This window comes from Leishmania braziliensis, chromosome 31, assembly GCF_000002845.2.
Source record: "Leishmania braziliensis MHOM/BR/75/M2904 complete genome, chromosome 31".
Lineage (NCBI taxonomy): Eukaryota > Euglenozoa > Kinetoplastea > Trypanosomatida > Trypanosomatidae > Leishmania > Leishmania braziliensis.
The window spans coordinates 576,024-597,256 of NC_009323.2; the positions used below are offsets into that span (position 1 = coordinate 576,024).

The 21,233-nt window shown below is 57.7% G+C and overlaps 5 protein-coding genes and 2 non-coding genes across 7 annotated transcripts; 1 reads left to right on the forward strand and 6 right to left on the reverse strand.

Moving 5' to 3' along the window:
• On the reverse strand, positions 1 to 2,409 carry LBRM_31_1450 (putative vacuolar-type proton translocating pyrophosphatase 1; the record flags this gene model as incomplete). The annotated part of the gene is made up of 1 exon (XM_001567092.2): positions 1 to 2,409. The coding sequence occupies one exon, from the start codon at positions 2,407 to 2,409 to the stop codon at positions 1 to 3; it is 2,409 nt and encodes an 802-aa protein (XP_001567142.1).
• A 601-nt stretch (positions 2,410 to 3,010) lies between these two features.
• Positions 3,011 to 5,707, reverse strand: LBRM_31_1460 (hypothetical protein, unknown function; the record flags this gene model as incomplete). Its single annotated transcript, XM_001567093.1, has 1 exon — positions 3,011 to 5,707. One exon carries the CDS (start codon positions 5,705 to 5,707, stop codon positions 3,011 to 3,013), a length of 2,697 nt encoding a protein of 898 aa, XP_001567143.1.
• Positions 5,708 to 6,416: 709 nt separating this feature from the next.
• LBRM_31_tRNA2 lies at positions 6,417 to 6,487 on the forward strand. Its single transcript has one exon. It is a non-coding gene; the product is annotated as a tRNA-Gly (tRNA).
• A 49-nt stretch (positions 6,488 to 6,536) lies between these two features.
• LBRM_31_tRNA3 lies at positions 6,537 to 6,608 on the reverse strand. The gene has a single exon. It is a non-coding gene; the product is annotated as a tRNA-Glu (tRNA).
• Positions 6,609 to 8,529: 1,921 nt separating this feature from the next.
• On the reverse strand, positions 8,530 to 12,618 carry LBRM_31_1470 (conserved hypothetical protein; the record flags this gene model as incomplete). The annotated part of the gene is made up of 1 exon (XM_001567094.2): positions 8,530 to 12,618. One exon carries the CDS (start codon positions 12,616 to 12,618, stop codon positions 8,530 to 8,532), a length of 4,089 nt encoding a protein of 1,362 aa, XP_001567144.2.
• Positions 12,619 to 14,157: 1,539 nt separating this feature from the next.
• On the reverse strand, positions 14,158 to 17,367 carry LBRM_31_1480 (conserved hypothetical protein; the record flags this gene model as incomplete). The annotated part of the gene is made up of 1 exon (XM_001567095.1): positions 14,158 to 17,367. The coding sequence occupies one exon, from the start codon at positions 17,365 to 17,367 to the stop codon at positions 14,158 to 14,160; it is 3,210 nt and encodes a 1,069-aa protein (XP_001567145.1).
• A 1,814-nt stretch (positions 17,368 to 19,181) lies between these two features.
• LBRM_31_1490 (conserved hypothetical protein) lies at positions 19,182 to 21,044 on the reverse strand (the record flags this gene model as incomplete). Its single annotated transcript, XM_001567096.2, has 1 exon — positions 19,182 to 21,044. One exon carries the CDS (start codon positions 21,042 to 21,044, stop codon positions 19,182 to 19,184), a length of 1,863 nt encoding a protein of 620 aa, XP_001567146.1.
• Positions 21,045 to 21,233: the final 189 nt, after the last annotated feature.

The following is a 21,233-nucleotide window of genomic DNA, read 5'->3' on the forward strand; positions in this document are numbered from 1 at the left end:
CTACTCGATGAGCTTAAGCATAATGCCGCCCATCTTCGACTGGAACACCGGTGCGAACACGACGGAAATGATGGCCATCAGCTTGATGAGAATGTTGAGCGCTGGGCCCGAGGTATCCTTGAGCGGATCGCCGACGGTGTCACCGATGACGGCGGCACCGTGCTGCGGGGAGCCCTTGCCCTTGTTTTTATCACGCAGCCCACCCTGCTCAATATACTTCTTCGCATTGTCCCACGCACCGCCGGTGTTCGAAGCCGAGATGGCCATCTGCACGCCGGACACGATGGCGCCGGGCAGCATACCCGCCAGCGCATACTTCCCGAAGAGAATGCCCATCGCGATTGGGGACAGCATCACCAGAGCCGCCGGCGGAATCATCTGTTGCAGAGCAGCCTGAGTGGCAATGGCCACGCAACTCTCGTAGTCTGGCTCCTTTCGACCCTCAGCCACCTCGGGGTCCTGGAACTGGCGGCGGATCTCGTTCACCATGTCCATGGCCGCAACGCCGACAGACTTCATTGTCATTGCGGAGAACCAGTACGGCAGCATGGCACCGAAGAGCAGACCGGGCATCACGCTTGAGTCGAGGATATTCACCAAGGGGATCTTCACACGCGACACATAGGCGCCGTAGAGTGCCAGAGCGACAAACGCAGCCGAGCCGATGGCGAAGCCCTTGCCGATGGCAGCGGTGGTGTTGCCAGCGGCATCCAGCGCATCCGTGATTTCGCGAATCTCATGGCCCATGTGCGACATTTCTGCAATACCGCCAGCGTTGTCGGAAATGGGGCCGTACGCGTCAATCGTCAGCGCGACAGACATCGTCGAAAGAATTCCAAGCGCGGCGAGGGCGAAGCCGTACACGTTGCACATGCGGTATGACACATAGATAGTCGTGCACATGGCCAGGATCGGCGGCACCACAGAAAGGTAACCGAGTGCGAGGCCGTAGATGATGTTCGTGGCGGCACCCGTCTCGCATGCCTCCGCAATCTCCCGCACTGGGCGATAGGCGTTGGAGGTGTAGTACTCGGTTGTGTAACCGATGAGAAGGCCGGACCAGAGACCGCACAGAACGCAGGTGATGGCGCCCCAGCGGGAGCTCTCCGTGGTGCCCACCGTGAAGGTTGGCGGCAGTGCCACTTCTGTGAGACAGACCAGTGCAACTGTCGTGCCGACTGTCGACAGCAGCAGCTGGCGCTTCAGAGTCGGCTCGATATCGTGCGAACGGCGCACACCACTGTTTGTGGCGCCGATCGTGGCCACAGCAATGCATACAAGCACCCCGACGGCCGTGATGAGCAGTGGGTACATCATAGAGGCGAAGGAGGCCGTCAGCTCAGCGGAGCTCGCTGCCACAACGAGTGCAGCGCACGACGCCTCGCCGAAGCTGCCAAAGAGGTCAGAACCCATGCCAGCGATATCACCCACGTTGTCACCAATGCAGTCGGCAATCACTCCAGGGTTGCGTGGGTCGTCCTCAGGGATATTGTTCTCCACCTTGCCGACAAGATCAGCGCCGACGTCGGCGGCCTTGGTGTAGATACCGCCGCCGACACGACCGAAGCAGGCAATAGCTGAGCCGCCAAGGCCAAACGCCGCCACGCATTCGTACAGCTCCGGCATCGTCTCGGGATTGGTGTCAAAGTACGCTGCCACAGTCTTCACAGTGACGAAAAGTGAGCAGAGGCCCATCGAAGTGAGACCGAAGCCCATTGTGATACCGCCGCGGAAAGCCGTCTGGAAGCCGAGTCGGAAGCCACTGGACTGATCGCCTTCGTCACCGCCGGAGGTTGCCATCACAGCCGTGCGCGCATTCGTGTACACAGCAATGCGCATGCCGATCCAGCCCGACCCCACAGACGTGACCGCGCCCATCAAAAAGGCAAACAGAGAAAGGCTAGCGTTCATCCACGGGGACTGCGGCGATACCTGGCCCGGCTGAGGTGAAGAGAGCGCAATGCCGAGAAGGAAGAAGATCAGCGTGCCGAAGCCAGCCATGAACACGGCCATGTACTTGTACTCGGACACCAAGAACGCCGTGGCGCCCTCGGATATGCGAGTGTAAATGACGTACACGTTACGCATCACCTCATCCGTGAGGTGGGCATTGCGCAGGCCCTGATCCTTACCAGGAGTGATCTTGATGGACGAGAGGGCGTACCACCAGTACATGGCAAAGGCGAAGCCCACAGCCGCCGACATGACGATCATCACGGACACCATCTCAGCCGACATCAGCGTGTGCGCCGCCGGCAGCACCTTGATGCTTCCCGCATCCTGAGCCATGGCGTTGCTCACTGTGTTGTCATTCACCGGTATCGGACTCGGGTTCAGTTCTACCATGGCCGCAGCGGTGGCCCCGAGGAGGGCAACAGCAAGAGAAACGATCCAGGTGATTCCACCCATCCTTACGCTTGCTTAGAAGAAAGAGAAGAAAACCACAAATGGGTGTGAAGAGATTTCCTACCTCTTGTAGGGGAGAAGGGATGCACGAGAAGAGAAGGAAGGCGATATCTTACTTGTCGATAATACTACTGTGTTTGGCTGAAGCATAAGTGAAAGAACGAAGACAAGGAGAAAGAGAGAAGTGGTGTGCGCGTGTAAAAAGTTCTTCGAGAAAGACAATAGTGCAAGCTGTGCCGTTACGGCTATCACAATGACAAGCAGCGGCATCACATGAGCATATGCAGCATTCAGTTGTGGTTGTCAGTAAGATGAGACCTTCAAAGACGTGGTGATAGTGCAAGCGAATAAAGAGATGTGTGGCTATTTTTGATTTTCATGTTCGTAGACGCTCAGTCATACATCGGGGATTTCCATAAGAGATGGTGAAAGAACCGAAAGGCAAAACAAAGGCACGCTTGCTTTTTGTCACTAAACCAAAGAGTATGCGGTTTAGCGTCTTTTTTTTTCTCACATCAAAAAGAGGGCAAGGTGGCCCTGCTTTATACAATTGTAACGTACACCCGCCGCACACTAAGAGACGCCTGTTCGGTTCCTATGGCTATCATACACACCGCTGAATTGCTTTTTTGTCAAGAATTTCCTGCAGCTTGCGTGCAGCGTGTGGAGAGAGAAGCGTATCTTTTATCGCGAGTGTCTCGATGCAGGTCAGTGACAACACAAGCTCTTTGAGAAAAGGGACTGCAGCATTGGTAAACAGGTTGTACGACAAGTCCAGGTGCACCAGGTTTCTACCGGCCGGCCCTCGAAGTGTGGAGCACAAGTCGCTGACATCGTCACTCTCTAGGTTGTTGTTACACAAAGAGAGAGATACGAGGTGCTCGCCGTTGTACTGTAGGAGGTCTAGCACCGGTCTCAGACCCTTCACGCCTACATAAATGTTGGAGAGATCGAGAGTAACAAAACTGTCTGCATCATTGCAGCTCAGCTCCTGAACCAAACTGGAGTTTGAATTCACGTCATGGCATCGACACGCTTGGCGGTAAACATCGGCGACAGAGGTACCGAGTGAAAAGCTTTTTGCCGGAAGCTCTGACACAGACTTTCGAGACTGCGCCAGCACATCCATAATAGAGGAACCCCGCCATGTAACATCGATAAAGCTGGTGGGTTCCATCTTCGGCAGCACTGAGCTTCCACTGGCTCGCGCACAGGGGCTGATAGAGCTACAAAAACCTTTGTTGGAGAGAATTGTTTCCCCCACAATGTTTGGTAGTGCGACCTCCGCTCGGCTCTCCGGTTGTATTCCAGTTGCTGCCTCACTCGCAATCAACTGAGTACACTTTTCCCTCCCTACCTCATACTCGGCATCATTCACAGCATCAGCGAGAAACTCCGCTCTCTTGAGTAACAGTATCTCAGAGTTGACTAATATTGCCGCGTCCTTTGTGTTCCCACCTGTTTTGGTCGCAACATGACAAAGCTGCATACGGATTTGTTTGAGGGATTCAAACTGCTTGTCTGCCCGCATTGCTGCGTACAGTGTCCCCAGCAGAACACCACTCACACGAAGTGGTAGACACGGTAGCGTTGCCTGGATCTCAAGCGTCTTTTCCCACAGTAGCTTGCCGTAGCTACTGCAGGCTTCAGAGACAAGTCGAAGATTCCTTGCCTTTATCGTCGTGAATTCTTCGAGTAAAAGCAGCGAACGAACCTCCTCCACGAAGAGCCGAGAGGCTCGGTCGTTGTTGCGCACATCAAGGTCTTTGAGATACACGTTTGGATACGGTGACTCGTACTGAAACACGCAGTGTGCCATTACTTGAGTGAGTGATCCTTCATCTAAGCCAAGCCTTCGCTGAAGTCGCTTCCAGAACAACAGCGTCTCCTTGGGGTTACTCCTGTAGCACTCCACTGGTTCCGCTAGGACAACAGATAGCCTCTTAGGTCGGACAGAAGCACCCCCGATGGTTGGAGTGGCAGTCTCAGTAGTCTCATCAGCGCCATACAAGCTCCCTCGTTGCGTATCCTTACCTGGTGCCCCGCCTAATACAGCTTGCTCTTCTTCACGTTGTTTTGCCACGAGGTCCTGCACACTCTTCTCAACGTCTCCCATGTGTGTAATGAGTGCAGCAACGCGAGAGAAAACATCCACTCCTTCCGATATGGTAGTTAGCATTAAGGTGTCCTCGACAGAAACAGAGCGAACTGCGTATGACGATACTTGCGCAGCTTGGGCAACTGTGCTCTCTTCCACGGCGACTGGTGGAGCGGTAGTAGCGTGGTTTGCACGGCAAGAAGTGACTTTTTCCACTGTTTGGAAAGTGAAAGGTTCTGTGACGCTTGGTACACGTTGGTCGGGCTCTCCCTCTACCGCTAAAAGCTTCTCGACGTAGGCAGTGATCGAGCTGTAAAAAAGTGTAAGCAGCTTTTCACGACTATCTTGCGCGAGAACCAAGCTTGCCGCTGCTTGGGGGTAGTGCTTGAGAAATGAGGTATTGACTGCCGCGCTTGAGGCGACATCACCGAGCCGTGTCTGCAGTGTTGAGGTCAGGTAACCAGCGACCTCGTCAGCGGTGAGGGACCTTGGTGTGGAGAAGAGCTGTAGCGTGGTGTTCGCTTTACAGGAGTCAATGCTTGTCGAAATTGTGTTTGCAACAACGGTGATAAGTTTTGATTCAATGGTGCGAGAGAGGTTGCACACGGCGAGCGCATAAGAGGACTGAGCATCTCTCCAAACAAGCCTTCGGTAGCTGTCGACAAGCATATTGCAAACCTCACAGAAAGAGTTAAAAAAAGCACTGTATAGTGTGGCAAAAAGAGTGCGTAGACCCCCCAGTACGTGGTCCATGGCTTTCAGCCATTCCTGGAAGGACAACTGCGCGTGAGGCAGCTTGGGTTGTAGCTGAGTAACAAGCACATCGAGGTGCTGAAAGAACGGGTTTGCCGCCCACGATTTTACTGCAGTACGGGTACGGTACTGCTCGAGGCACAGCGCAAATGGTTCGGTACCAATGACAACATTTGTGTTGAGCTCGAGATTCTGCGTCTCACATGGGTCGGAACACCAGCGACCAGGGAGGAAAAAGAGGAGTGTATCGCGCAGAAACCCCTTGATCGATGTGAGCTGGCCGAGCTGCTCTGCCCAGAGATTAATAAAGGTTATGCGTATGTCTTGGGGTGTGGCAATGTGGGGCGATGAGGGCCCTGTGATGTCCTTTTGGTGCTTTATATGCGGCACCTGAGCCACGGAGGCTCCAAAGCTCAGTACTGTCAGCCGCAAAAGCGTATCGGCGTCCATTCTGATGGGCAGCTAAGCAAATAAGTAGAGAATTACCGTGAAAAATGACGACTGAAGTAGTGGTTGAAACAGCATACGTAAGATATCGAGAAGGGGAAAAAAGCTGCCAGTTCATGAAGCGACAGTCTGAAAGCAGCGCGTGAGTAGCAACCACTGGAAATCACATGCTGTGATTTAAAAGAGACACCTTACCTTGCTTTTGAGCCCCGCCATTGGCGAAATCGATATCAGGGAAGTATGCCTTTAGAAGAAGGTGGCGGCAGCTTCTTGGTTTTGAGGGGCCTCTACACCCCCCATGCTAAGGGGCAACCCGGCGCGGCATCGCGGACCAGCGCCCCAACCCTCCGTGGAGCCGAGCAGCCCTCCAGCCCCTGCCACTGCCGAGGCGCCTCTGGGGATGGCAGGGTCAAGCGCCTACGTCATGTGGGGGTCGGAGCGACGCACTGCTACTGATGTCAGTGGTCCAGGTCCTGAACGGCATGGCATCGGACCGAGTCGTCCACCATGAGGACGCCGGCGTCATCCACACAATAGAGGAAGTATTAGCGCAACACAGGTGTTTCATTCCACCCTCACTGCCCACTGGCGTGGGGAATAACCCGCCCGGAACAAAAGCAAACCCGAATTCCCCGGCCGGTGAGGAAACGGCAGCTTCCCGCAAACCAAACCTCTTCTTACTGACGCGTCTTGTTTTAAGGACAGAATCACCGCGCAGTTGGTCTAGTGGTAGAATTCTCGCCTGCCACGCGGGAGGCCCGGGTTCGATTCCCGGACTGCGCAAACCTTTTCTCCCGCCCACTCACGACTGAGTTTGCTTTTGGGGGAAAATTTCCGATGCCGGGGATCGAACCCGGGTCTAGCGGGTGAGAGCCGCTTGTTCTATCCACTATACCACATCGGAGCTGAAGGTTAAAACGATTGGGTGTTCGGTTTTGCTGGGGAAGTTTTTCCGGCGGGCTCTTGGAATAGGAGGAGTCAGGTGCGTAGGCGGGGAGGTTCTGCAAGGGGGAAGGAAAAGTAGCCACCACCCATTCTTTTCGTTTTCAGCGCTTTTATCCTCTTCAATGGGGAAGAAAATGAGCCCCACTCCACCCGACCTGTCAGAGACCCACCGCGTGGCGCAAGGCAGCCGCAGGCACGCAGCAATACGCCGGCCCGGTTACCTGAGCAGCGCCCTCGGCCCAAACACCGCCAACCCGGGGGAAAATGAGGACCGGGTAAGACGCCCGAGTTGCGCTAATACTTCCTCTGTCGTGTGGATGACGCCGGCGTCCTCATGGTGGACGACTCGGTCCGATGCCATGCCGTTCAGGACCTGGACCACTGGCGCCAGAAGCAGTGCGTCGCACCGACCCCCACATGACGTAGGCGCTTGACCCTGCCATCCCCAGAGGCGCCTCGGTACTGGCAGGGGCTGGAGGGCTGCTCGGCTCTGCGGAGGGTGGGGGGGTGGGGGGGGCTAATTCGTGGTACTGTGTGCTGCGGTATCTCCAGCCATCGGGGGTCTGACTAGGCGTTGGGATAACGCACAAATCGTGGCGTGAATGAGCTGAGCTATTCCTTCTCAGGTGGCACATCATTCAGTTGCGCAGCTCACGTAGCCATCAGCAGCAGGGCATGTGCTTGCTAGCAGCGCTGGTGGCTTCTGCTGTCGACTTCTTTCATCTTTTAGATCTCATCTGAGGCAAATGTGGGCCAAACAGACACACGAACAGGAAGGCGAAGGCGACCATTTGGAGCCCAAAAGAACACCGCAGCCACGACTCGCGCAGGACTGACGCGGTGGAATTAAAATGAAAAAAAAAAAAACACCGCGCAGCGACAGAAGTGTGGAACAGGAAAAACAGAGTTCCAAATGGGGAAGAAAAGCAAGGCAGAGGGGGGAAAGGGGGAGGGGGCGATGAAGCCCACAAAGAGATCTTGCGGATACATCTTGAAATACAATGCCACCAAACCAGAGGGAGCCATAGCCGGGACGCACAAAAGTAAGGAGGGAAGGGAGTAGGTGAACACAGCTCGATTTGCTCTATGCATGGGACACACAGCATGTGAGCCTCCCTCCCTCTTCCCCTGTTGCACACATCAGCGACAGCCCCACCTCACCAAAAGTAGTAAAGTGATATGAGAAATGTAGCGCGTTCGGCATCGCTGTCATGAGTGGTACGACGTATCCGCCACCGCGTCCCGCCCACAAAGCAGGCGGCAAAGCGGGAAAAGAAGTGAAAGGTGGGCTACCAATGAAGGTGCCTGTCTCACAGTCGCTGGTCATTGTATACCAGGGATGATTATGTGAAGCGTCGCCCCTGCAGCGCACCTTCACCCGGACCGAGACTCGCACGGGAGTCCTCATCTACTTCAAAGCAGCCGCCCCACGTAGAACTGTACGGCACGATTACACTGAAAAGAAAATGAAGGCTAATAGGCAAGCGTGCGACACGATGGGCATGCCTACACTCCGCTGCTCGTCTCCGCGCGCTCTCCTCGCACGAGGCCGCTTCTCTTGTGTGCTGGCCTGCGAGAAGACAGAAAGCCTCGTGAAAAGGAGAGACTAGTTGGAGGGATTGCGCGCATTCTCTGAAACACAACAGAGGAAGCACGAAAAGGGGTGGCGAAAAAAAAAAAAAAAAAACAGAAAAGCTCGACGCTGAGAAGCAGCATGTCTTGAGAGTAGAATGAGGTGGAGGGGGGGACATGGCCAAAAGGGAACCAGAGACGTCACGAGAGTCGCGCCTTGCCAACGACGAGGCACCGGCGCACATGAGCCACTGAGCAAATAACAAAATGCACACGTCCAGTTACTGATGCATGATTTTGGTCGTGAACTAGCGTGTAGCGGTGGAGGGGGCGCCCTCGGTGTTGCCGGCGTTCTCCTCTTCGTCGTCTCCCTTGTCCTCGTACTCCTCACCCTCCTCGTCCACCTCCACCTCGTCCTCCACCTCCTCTTCGTCCTCCACCTCCTCCCAGTACCACTCGTCGCCATTCTCATCCGTGTACACCTCGCCGTAGACGCCCTCCTCGCTGTCCACAGTGTCCTCGTCGATGCCAGCAGCCCGGGCCCACTCCTCCGCGCTCACCCCTGCCGCCATCGCGGCTGCTCGGGCACGACGCTGTGCGTTTGTGTACCCAAACGTGTTTGCCAATGGTCGGTGCATCTTACTCTTGTCCGGTGCGAAGCGAACAGTCGTCCCAAGGAAGATGCTGACGGGCCCGGAGATGTTGGAGGGCTTACTCTGCACCCCAGACACCGAGTGGCCGCCCAGTGCCGTCCTCGAGCCTCGTGTGTTCGCGTTCAACTGTAGCGAGGGAAGACTGGAGTCCATGGTCAGGCCGTACGGGTCTAGATTGGAGGACGAGATGAAGCTCTTCGTCATATGCGAGTCGGGAAGAATGCTGCTTGGCGCGGAGGGCATGAGCTGAGCCACCAGGCGCGTGCTCTCCTCGACGTAGGGGTCAAAGGTAACATGCGGCCGCGCGCCGCCACCGCCGGTCGTCACTATGGTGGAGAGCCTCAGCGTCGAACACTTGGACTGCAGCTTCTCGTTTTGCGGCGATAACTTCGAGTCAATAAGCGACGATGGAGTCGCCCCGCTGCCGTGTGCGTTGCTGGCCGCCCTCACCACAACGTCCAGACTGCTCAGACTATCCTCCTTGTTGAGGTAGAACACTATGGTACTACTGCTGCGGGCCCCGCGATGGGCATCGAAACCGGCCGGGCGGAAGCCCTCCAGCAGGTTTCCATACTCCTCCTCAGACGACAATGAAGAGGACGAGGAGAGGTGGAGCTGCGCACGCGAAGGCGCCGCTACCGCCGTGGTGACCAGCACCCGAGACGGCGCTACGGTATTCACAGGCAGCGTCGGTAAGGCCTCTCCTGAGGACGAGAAGGACTTCGCAGTGCTGAGAGCTGAAGTGAAGCAGTCGTACCCATTTACTCGCCGCGGTGCGGGCCCAAGGGAAAGTCTTCCGTAGGAATTTCCCTGCGGCTTCGAGGATGTGTTGGCGGAAGTCAGGGTCGTGCGAGCCATCTGGAAAAACCCGTCCTCGTCCTCGTCAGCGTACGCGCTGACTACACGCTGGCGGCATGCCCGCCGCACTGCGGGTACGTCCTTCGGTGACGACTTGTTCGGGTTGGGTGTCACGGGGGAAGTGACCCCCTCGCCGTTTCTCGCGTCGGTAGCCTCGGTTAAAGCCTCCCCAGACGCCGCAGCGAGCAAATCCACGACGCTCAGCCTCACACTTTCTGATAGGGTGATGCTGACATCGTTTCGCTTCTTTGCCTCGACAGCTGCGCCGTCGGCAGTGCTGTTGCACGCCGTCTCCAGCTTCTGCGGCTTCGACTCTTGCTTCGACCGTTGCTGCTGGCCTCGTATCACCTCGTCGATGGAAGCGGCACTGGCGCTCTCGCCGGCGGGTGTGGTGGTGTCCGTGGTGCGGTGCTCCGGCTTTATGCTGAACTGCGGTGTGGACAGCATGTACAACCCATAATAATCGAAAGCAGCCACCTCGTCGAGAAGGAGTGACGTGTTGGAGGACGGCTTCTTGTGTAGGTCCTGGCTCACTGGGGAGACCGGGGCACGCTTGATGTTTCCTGCTGCTGACGTAGTTGTCGCTGGGTGCACACTCGCAGCTATCTTCGGCTCACTCTTACTCGCTGAGGCGGATGTGACGAGCGGGTCCGGCGAGCGGGACAGCGGCGGCGGCGAGACTGCCGGCAGCTGCGGTTCTGGTGTATAACTGTGGCGGAAGGGCGGAGGTAAGGGAATGCAGTGCGGCTGCGGTGGGGACTTGATCGTCTCGCCGTCGGGTAGCTTAGGCGCATCCGAGGACGCGCCTGCCTCTGACGGCAACTTTGCACCGTTGGCCCACCACTCCGCCGCGCGTCTGCCGTTGCGGGAACCCGGGGCTGAGGAACCATTCGAAGACGTGGCTCCAGAACCGGTTGCTGCCAGGTCCTTCGAAGGCTGCCGACTCACATTGGCATTCTTGTCACGCCCAGGGACCGGTGAGCCGTGGTCGCTGCTTCTCGCCGATGAAAGAGCGGCTAACTTTCCATCGTCGCTGACAGATGGAAGTAGTCCGCTGAGCATTACCATGGAGTTGCTGCTAAGCGACTGCTCGCTTTCCGGAAGCACCACAGGAGCGGCAGCGTGCGCGTCTGGCGTGTTGCAGCGCACCTGCAGCACACGGCGGCCTTTGCGCATCTGCACTAACTCCCTCAAGCCCAACGGCGGCGGCGTGTGCACGCGGCTGAGGAAGGACGGGGTGCGGCGCAGCGCCTCCTGCTGCTCCGTCGACAGAGTGGAGGCGTGACGAGTCAGCGGTCGCGGCACGTCATCTAAGCTGAGGCTGCAGTTGCTGATAGCCCTGACCGTGGAACGCGGCGTCGTCAAGCGGATACTCGAGCGCTGCGATCGACGGACTGAGGGGGGGTTCTCAAGAGAGACTGTCTCGTCACTTGTACTCTGCGCGCTGTGATTGCTGTATATACTATTCGTCCGACCTGTGTTACTCTGCAGAGTGCTGACAGTGCAACGGAAAGAATCCAGCTTTCCAACATTCATCGGTGGTGGGGTGGGAACGATGTGGACGACGACAGAGGGATTTCTCTTTGGGTACCGCGGGCTGTCGTCAACAGTGTCTGCGAACCTGGTAACCAGCTCGCGCCGCGAGGGTTGAGCGCCCATTCCGGTGCGTTCGCAATTCACCCGGTGCTCCTTGCGGAAGGAGTCGAACGTCACCCCGTTGACGCTATTGCTGCTATCACTCACACCTGCGGCTGCGTTGCCCTTGATGAGAGCGGCGATGGTGTCACTGCTCCCGTTGCTGTTTGTGCTCGTGGAAATGGATTCTCCCGAGGCGCTGCTCACCCCTTCGCATGCGCCTTTGCGGGACTTGAGGACGCGGAAGGAGGAGCTGCGCCTCTTCGGAACCGACTCCATTGCAGTGAAGACGGGGGAGGAGGGGCCTTTTGTTGGCAGAGGCGGCGGAGGAGGCGGAACAACTGCCGGGGCGGCAACGTGCGACTTCGACCAAGCCGACTGCTGCTCCTTTGAAGCACTGGCGGTGGACAAATCTGGCGGCGAGGGGACGGCCGTTCTGTCGGGGAACCCCGTTGGCGGCGTCTTGCCACTGTCCCCAGGCAGAGGTTCCAACACATGGACGGCGGGCCTCCACACAGTACGGATATCGGCGGGCGACAGCCGCGTCACAGGAGGCTGCTGCGTCGCGGACGTAACGTCCGACCGCGAAGTGGCCGGGGTGCTGTTTATGGTGGCAGATCTCGATGCCGGTGACGAGTATTTCCGGTCGGTCGAGGTTGGCGCGCAGGAGTCGCTGTAGTGACTCGGTGTACGCAGCGAGTGTAACAAGTCTACGGCGGGCAGCATTACCATGCCCTTGTCGGCTTCCTTCGGCAAAGAGAACGGTGCTGCCGGGGGCTCAGTTGCAGACAATCCGCGAACTGAGAATCCGGTGGTTGCGCCACACATCGGAAAGTCGGTGTTGCGACTAGCCCGTGGATTGGGGGAGCCGGGGAAGGTAGCACTGACTCGTTGAAGTGGTGGCGTTGCCACGTCGCTTGCCCCCTCGCGCTGCGAGACTTGCCGCTGGTAACTGCTGCTGCTGCTGCTGACACTGTCGCAGTGCAACCGACTTTTTGTAGACGGTGACGGCGGACCTGTAAGTGGCAAATTCGACGCACAATCCCCTATGTTGGCGCGGTGGTTCGTGCTGCCCTGTCGATTCCGCGACGTGGACTCGGGAGAATGGGGCAGTTTATGCGCGCCTGCCGTCTCGTTGTCGTCGCCAGAGGCGTTCTTGTGGGAGTTCTTTTCGCTGAGGCACTCCTGCAGCAACTTCTTTGGCGAATCCGCGTCCTTCGATTTCGTCTTGCACGAATAGAGGAACCGCATGGAAGGCTGTTGCGAGCACCTCGCTTGTGTGATTCGTGTGCTTTGGCTGCTGGGTGGTAACCAGAGAAGCCGTACGGCTTCTCAAGCGTGAGGGAGAGGTAGGGAAGAGGAAGCTGCAGACCCCGTCGCTACGTGTATACACGCACGAGGGAAAGGAAGGCAAAAAGCGTCGCCGTGTTACGGACACCTGGGAAGAGCACAAGTTCAGCTGCAAGGCCGGCAACGAAGGGGGGATGCAAGAGAAGGAGAGACAAGCAGCCTCTGCGACTCACCAGTCCAGTGGGTGGGGTTGGGGAGGGGAGAAGAAATACAAGGCGTGAGGGGAGGAAGACGCGCACAGCTGCACGCGAGAAAAAGCAAAACGCCCAATTGCGCACAGGAATCCCGATGTGAAACGAAAAGTACTCCCCTCCTCCTCCTCCAACCGGCCCACAAGAAAGGACGACTCCGTGTCTTCCTAAAGGATTGCGAGGCTCGTCTGGAGAGGGTGGGACCGAGAGGAGGGAAGCGGTGGCAGCGAGCCTCCCCTCTGCCTTGCCAGGCCTCCTTGTGAGTGGGAAAGAGAAAAAAAAAGCCCGACTCGCAAGGAAAGGCAGGTGGATGTGCACGGAGGGAGGGAGGAAGGGAGGGCGGTGGAGAACAAAGACGAGGGCAGAGGGAGGAAAGGAGGGGAACAGCAGACCGGAAAGCGATGAAGCGTGAAAAAGCGCAGCAGCAAAGGAGGGCGAGGAAACGAAACCAAGCGAATGCGCTGTGAGTACCGTATGTGAATCAGGACGGTGTATACCTGCGCAGCTACCTCGCCTGCTGAGGGAAAGGGTGAAGTGAGTAGACGAGAGAGGGAGTGCGTGGGTGTGCGTGTAGAAAGATCCTGAAGAAGCATCGGGCATAGCTGAGGAGAGGGGTTGAGGGTCATATGCTGCATGAGTGATGGTACTTCGTCGTATCCATCACACAGTGCCAAGCAGGGAAGGGGAGGCGAATGACGAAACCCACAAATGACAGAGTGCGAGGACTTAAGGTCTTGACGGCTCTGATGTCGCCTGCTCGTCGTGTCGCTGCATGGTTGCACCGGTTGCAGACCGGCGAATTAGCCCAGCAGAAGCCCACAAGGGGACAAACGATCTCAACTTTTCGCTCCTTCCAAGCGTGTTCGTGCAGAAGGAAAAAGACGGCTCGTCCGCTGTGCGTCTCCCTACAACGATGGCAGTTCAGCACGCACACAGACGCCAAGAGCTCCTTCTTTCCGTGCGAAGGCACGCCCGCGTAGAGGGTGGAAAGCACCACCTAGACTGCTGCCACCGAAGGACGAGGAGTGGCCCAAGCTAAGGACCGAACATGAAAAGGGAAACACTGCTTACAGGTAGCACGGTTGCTAGTGCGTCATTCGTATCCGCGGATAACGCCATCGGCTTTGAGGTGCGCTAACTCCAGTCGATATGAGGCAGCAAACAATCTCATCCATCATCCCAGCACACAGTCCCGAAGTATATGAGTAAGCGCACCATCGATAAGCAGCAAAAAGAACCCATGGTGCCGCTACCGACCCATTCGACGCGTTTCCATGAGGGCCTCTGCTTCCGCACGGCAGCGCTCGAGCAGGACCGGGATCGCCTCCAGCTCATTCGTGGACCTCTCAATAACGCCGGCGATGTTACCCTGCATGCGCACCAGCATCTGCATGCGGGCCGCGCGTGCATCACGGCGACGCTTGCGTTCCGCCTTTTGCTTCTCGCGCAGCGTTTGTAGCTCCATCGCCATTCGCAGCTCTCCAGACTGGTACCGCTCCACCTCTTCACGGAGGCGGTGTACCTCGTGTCGTAGCTCAATCATGCTTAGCTTTTCCACCGGTCTCGATTGGAGAGCCGAGGGCCCGCGGCTGTAAGGGCTGGCAACGGAGGGGTCCGCCGCAGTGGCTGCTGCTGCCACGGCAGCCACTCCACCACTGCCACCTCCAAAGGTCGGAAATACGCTACTCCTCAGGCTATGCGAGTACACGTCCATCGACAGGGGAGACGCGCTGCCACAGGCGGTGTTCGCGCTGGTAACAGCTGTCATGGCATCCTCGTCAACCTGCGATCTGACCTCTGCGTCAGCGGCACCTAGCGTTGAGTCGTTGGTAAAGGCATCCTGCACACTGAGTGCGAGGTGCGTGTGCGGTGTCGGCGAACTCGCAGACGCCAAGGGAGGTTTCTGAGTTTGGGAAAAGTTGGTGTTGGCCATGGTGGACGAGGAGGACAGCGGCGTAAGCATGTGCGGTTGTGAAGGAAAGTACTGCGCCTGAGTGAGAAAGAGACGCTGTTGGGTAAGCAGGTGCTGCTCCTCGGCGCGGGCCTCCGCTGCCTCAAGCTTCTCCCACACCTCTTCGAGCTCGTGCTGCTGCGCCGACACAATTTGCTCCGCCTCACCTTTCCGGTGCAGTGCATCGTTGAGCTGTTCTTCCAGCCGGTGTGTCCCTTGCCGCTGGGCCTCCAGCTCGGCTGAGACAGCGCACAGGCGAGCTTGCAGGTCATCATACATATCCGGTGTTATCGTTGGCAGAGACGGGAGTCGACCCGGCGACACAACAGTACCTCTCGGTGACCGCTGCCACGGCGTGCCGCTGGTGGAGTGCGGTGCGCTGTTGATCCCCTCCGCTGATGGCGACTGCCGCACAGAGATGTGTGAGCGGTCGCCTTGCGCGCTGGTAACGCAGCCACTTTTGACGACTCTCTGTGCCGCAAAGAGGGCTGCTAGTGTTGGTGGTCGGCAGCTCGACTCGCCCACCTCTATGAGAAGCTCAGAGATGCGCTGATGAGCAGCTGTCAGCTGATCCTCCAGCTCTTCGACAACGCTGCGGTCGACAGTGTCGCGCGGGGTTGACGGCTGCTGCACACACTGGCCAGACCCGGACTGAGATGTGTCATCGCCGTATGCACCGTCTGCCATGGAACGCCACGCGTTGGACGCGTATCGAGAGCTTCTCTCGCATCGCTCCTGCAGGAGCCGATCTCGCTCCTCTGTGACACGATGCAGCTCTGTGCGCTTCGCATCCAGTTCGTCACGCAGCAACTGCACTTCCATCTCCCTCGGGTTCTGCTGAAGGGCGGCGGAAAGGCGAGCCTCAAGCAGCCGTGTTTTTTCCTCCGCGTCCTCTGCACGCTTCCTTGCGGCGGCGATTTCGGTGACTGGGACAAGAGCCGCGTTCTCCGCACCCGTAGGAGCAGTAGCCGCAGTTCGCGGGCTGCTGGTGGATTGATTCACACCAGTGCCTCGGTAGCCATTACTCTTCTTCTCGCTAACAGAGGATTCCTTGTGCATCTCGGCAAGGCTCAGCTCGGGTACTATAAGATCCTGCGGCTTCGTCACTGACGACAGCATGAGACTCGCACTACTAGAAAACTCTACTGACTTGCCAAGCGGTTGGTGGGTGCACGCCTCTATTAGAGGAACTTCTTCCACTGGCAATGCGCAGACCACCCACGATGCCGGCACGACCAAAGCCGGCACAATAGTCTTTGCACCTTCCGGCGAGTCCTGGGCATTGGGACAGGACGAGGTGGTCAGCGCCTCGGCCTCGGCTATGAGAGCATCTAAGGCGGCTAGCTCGTCTTCTGCCATCTGCACGTACTCTATGTAATCCTTGCGCTCCTTACGCAGAGCCGCCTCTGCCACAGAGCCGAGCTTTTGGGGTGGCTGCGATAAAGGCTCAGATGACCTCGCCATCGCTTTCGACTGCCGTGCAGCACCAGGGCTCTGCGAAGCTGTTTCCGCGAGTGCTTTCTGCGCTGCACTCAGGTGCTGCTGAGCCTCCGCCGCCTTGGTGAGCGCAGCGACCCACCGGTACAGAGCAGCGGCGGTCTTGTGCTCCTTCTCGACAGCCGCTACGGCCGGCCACGCCTTCAGGAAGCGTAGCGTCCGCTGTGTATCATCGACTGTCACACTCATCGGCTTCACGGCAGCGAGCCGCTTTGGCAGAGAGGCTGCTTGCATTACCACGTCATTAAATGACGCACACATGCGGTCGTGCAGTGGCGCCACAGCGGTTTCTATGAGACTCACCAACAACTGAGAAGATGAAACGCTACGGCGCCGCTGTAGATCGATCCATGCGAGCGGCTTCACCGTTCGTAGTCCGGCGCGTGCGAGCAGCAACTCCTTCTCGGCAGTTCTGGCGGCCTTTGCTGCGACATCGACGCTCTTTCGAGCTGCATGGAGGTGCTCCTTCAGCGGGGGCGGTGCCTGCAGTGGGTTAGGCGCGGATGCTGCTGTGGCGCTGCTGTGTTTCTGCTGTGTATGGTCTCGAAGAAGTTCGTCGATGGCGCGCACTCGGGCTTTGCTGGATCCGAGGTCCTCTTTAAGGATGTCTCGATGCTCTAGCATCTCTCGCAGCTCCTCAACTGGCATCACGGTGCCCACATCGCCCACGTTTAGAGACGATGCAGCACTGCTGTTGCCTTTTGCATGCCTGGGTGATGAAATGGCGGTTGTGATGAGACCTCCGACGCAGGGGTCAGATGCGCTGACGAGGTGCCCAGTAACCAATCCTCCGTTCTTACTCGCATCCTGCTGCCTCTGAGGAGCAACCAGGATGAGCGGGCGTGGCTGCACAAGCACGGCGATGGTGCCGTCACTTTGAGTAATGGTCGGCGTAGAGGCGACCATACCGACAAGGCAGTGACTGCCACCCGCTGAGGTGAAGAAAGCAACGGCCCTGTGCGCCTTTATAGCGGCCTTTGCAGGCGCGCCAGTCGCCAGCGGCGGAGGCATCTCGACGCTGCAGTGCAATTGCGTGTCAAACCAGCAACGAAGAAATGGGTGGGAGGAGAACTTCTGCGCCGGCGCGTCATGCCAGCAGCGGGTGGGGGGGCAGCGAGGGGGATGGAGATGTGGTGTGTGGGAAAAGCTCCAGGAGAGAGGAAACGAGACGCCAATGATAGACAGCCATGCTAGACAGAGAAAGAAGGCGCGGTAAGCGCACCCCACCCCCTTCCTCTACACTCGCGCCTCTGCTTGCACTCCTGTGATGCGGTTGGCTGTGTATCTCGATGCCACCACAGAGAAGGAAGGCCAGTGGGCAGAGAAGATTGTGGTGGAGGTGGGGGTGTCTTCGCGGTGGTCGCATGAGGCATGGCGCATCTGGCCCCATCCCGGTGGAGACGACCCATTCGACCCAAAAGGGCAGGTCGTGCGTAGGTGAAGGGGGGGGGGGGGGGAAGAGAGCAGTATAGCGGTGCGGAGTCCCCATCAAGAGAGTGACCAGTTGGAGTTCCATCCTCCATTAAAATGGCTTGTTTAGGCAGGGGCTACCAAGGAGTACCCCGTTACCTCTCCTCCTCTTCTTCCTCCCACCCCTCGATCCTGCATGCACATACGCCTTCCTCCTTCAAAACCTTTGATAGCAACTCATGTTGAGTGATGAGCGAATGAGAGACAGCGTAACAGAGAATCACAATAAGCACACACGCACCCACATGAATATATAAAGAACATGACAGTCGATGTAAGCCGGTGATGTTGACGTGGGATGGCCACATCCACTTCCAAAGCAGAACACATAGAAAACAACGGAAAGGGAAGAAAAAACGCGTCCACGAGCAGACAGACGTAACAGCCACCACCACATCGCAACTTCGATGCTGCCTGAAGGAGCCCAACACGCCGAAAGTGCACGCACAGATTCGCGAAAACAGTCCCCCCCCTCCCCCTACACCGCCGCGCCGTCCATCCTTCCTGTACATCTTTTTGCCTCTTGACATAGTCCATGGAGTAAACCCCATCCGCTTGGGCGTGGTCGTCGTTTACCCCAGTGCTGTCCTCCTCCGTAGTAGGAGAGACGGAGAGAAGGGGAGGAAAGAAAACGCCTGTTTCGCTATCACGCAGCGGAAACCGCAGAGAGAAAGGTACACGATCGCTCTTCTGCGGTCTGGCTCATTTTTCATAGATGTGTAGTGCAGCCAGCATACTCCCCCTCTTCCCCCCTGTTACCCTTCCTCCTACCCGCTCTCACATGACAGACCTTCGTTCAGATGAGCTGTTGCGAGGCACACGTAGAGAGAATTGAGTGAAAGCGTAGCGCACTGCTCATCTTTAGTCTTCGGCAATCAGGGAATTTCAAGCACGGCACCACCACGACCATCATCGCTGCCGAGAAACACAAGCGTAGAGATGCAGAGATGCGAAGCGTGAGATGGAGGTGCAAGAGACACAATCAAAAGGGAGAAGGCACACGCCTACACACGCCTACACACACACACTCATGCAACCGAGCAACACGAAAAACAAAGCGCACAGGAAGGCAGAATCGGTGTTCGTGAGAAACACCCTGCCAAGTGGGCCTTGCCGCTAACGCAGCCCCTTTGTTTGCCAGGTATTCTTCGACTTCTCCCTCCCTCCCCCCCCCCTTACACACACGCGCGGAAAGAAAGAGAGGAGGAGAAAGAGAGAGAGAGGGAGAAGAGGAGAGCAAACAAACACTGTCACGGTAATAGATGACAAACAAACGAGAATGAAGTCCTATCAGACCCCCTCGGGGCACACCAGCTGCTGTACTCCAAGTGAAGAGGAAGCGAACAAGACACCCCTTACGCTTCCTCTTCAAGGCACTGCTTCAGCTCGGGGCACCCGTTGATCGTGTCACGAACACCATCCAGCACGGCGCTAGCAGCCCCCGACTCGCTGCGCAGGATGCGGATCTCCTTCTTTAGCCTGTCAATAATCTTCGAGGCCATGCGGTCATCCCCCACGTGGAGGAGAGCCGGCATGTCACCGTTGGGCGCAGTGCCGCTTTGCGTCCGCTCCTCTAGCACAACCTTTGCCTCATCACGTTGCGTGCTTCCATTCTTCTTGTCGCTGGACTTCTTGCTCGTCCTTCTTTCGTTCTCGAGGGTGGCCTTCAGCCCATCGAGCTCTCGGCACTGGTCAGCCAGCTCCTCCGCAGGAAGTAGGCCTGTTCTGTTCGTGTCCGCCGACTTCGCGGTAGCGGCCGCAGCTGCCTTGGCATCATCGATCTCGCGGTCCTTTGCAGCAAGCTCAGCTTCGTGCGCCGCTCCAGTCGCCTTGGCATCTGCTAGATCCTGCAGCGCATCCGCCAGAACGCCGCGCAGGCTCTCGAGGTCGTCCTCGAGGCCTTTGATTTTGTTATCGGCCCTTTGCTGCGCCGCGAACGTGACGGCGCGGGCCTCCAGAGCACTCTTGAGCTGCTCCACTTGCTCAGGTGTTAACGTCACCACCGTGGATGCCGGCTTGTCGTAGTTGACAAGAATGCTGCTGTGCAAAACAATCTTGCTTTCATCGCTGAAGATCCACGTGTTGGCCGCCCCATGGACATTCTCGTGCAGCGGCGGTGCACCTGGGCGACCACGCGGCGTCGCACCAACGGCACCGTCGCCGGATTTACCGCCCCTCGGGCTCGAGCCGTTCTTGGTCGACGTGCCCTTTGGCCGCGGTGCAGCGGCACCGTTGGCGCGCTTGCTGTAGTCGAGGCGCACCGGCGAATCACCCAGCTGCCTTTTCAGGCGCGCTTCCTCTTCCCTATACCCCTCCACCTCGCCCCGACGCTGACGTAGTGTGGACTCCATCTTCTCAATGCCCTTCTTCTCACGGGTCCACATTCGATCGTAGTCGATGATATTCACCTTTGCCTCGCTGGTAGCCAGCTGCGCCACGACCCACCGCTGCACAATGCCCAGTGCACGACTGCCCTCCATCGAGTCCCTGTGGGTGAAGCGAGGGTTTGACAAGTACTCCTTGCGCACACGGCGGCGCGTCGCCGGTGCGATGCTCTGCGAATCGAACACCTCCAGCCGCTTTAGAAACGTGCGCTGGCGGATCACTTTGAGAACGTAGTTCCACTCCAGAAAACGCTCACCGAGCGTGAGCATCATGGCCTCCGTCACAAGTTTCACAATGTCGGGCGGCTTCACATAACTACGAATTTCGCGCCAGTCTGTCTCTTCCATGTTCTTTATTTCCTCCCTCGCTTCCGCCGCGGCCTCCTCAGCACGCACCGCATTCGCCTCATACGCGGCACGGACCTCGTTGTAGTGCGCATACTGCACCGTGAGTGACTTGTTCAAGTCCTCCATTTCCTCTTCCGCCTCCTGCCGCATCCTTTGTAGCTTCTCCAGCCGCTTCACTGCTGCTGCACGGTCGGCGTCAGACACAGGTGACTCCTCCGGTGGAGTCTCTCCGCCGTTGCCAATCCACAGCATCAGCTGCACGAGACGCGGGCCCAGTATAGCGGCGACAGTGCCAAGGCCCCATTTCCACCCCTTGGTCTCCTCGCAGACATATTCAAACGCAACCAAGTCATTGACGGAGACACAAACATGGGCCACGCTGCTGATCTTGGTGAGTACAGAATAATCCGTGTCGGTGGAAGTGGGCAACACCTTCATCGGAGAGTTCGGCTTGCGAGGTGGGGCGATATTCTTATTCGTCGGCATCGTACTCGCCGGTGTACTTTTTTGCTGGTGTGGTGTTGGCAGAAAGCGAGAGGAGGGGAGAGCGAGAAGGGGGGAGACGCACCAAAGCAAAAGGCTTTAGGATGCACAAGGAAGAACTGAATCGTGGGAGGGGGGAGGGGAAGAGAGGGGGGGAGGGGGGGGGAGGATGCAAGGAGCAGGGGGGGGGGG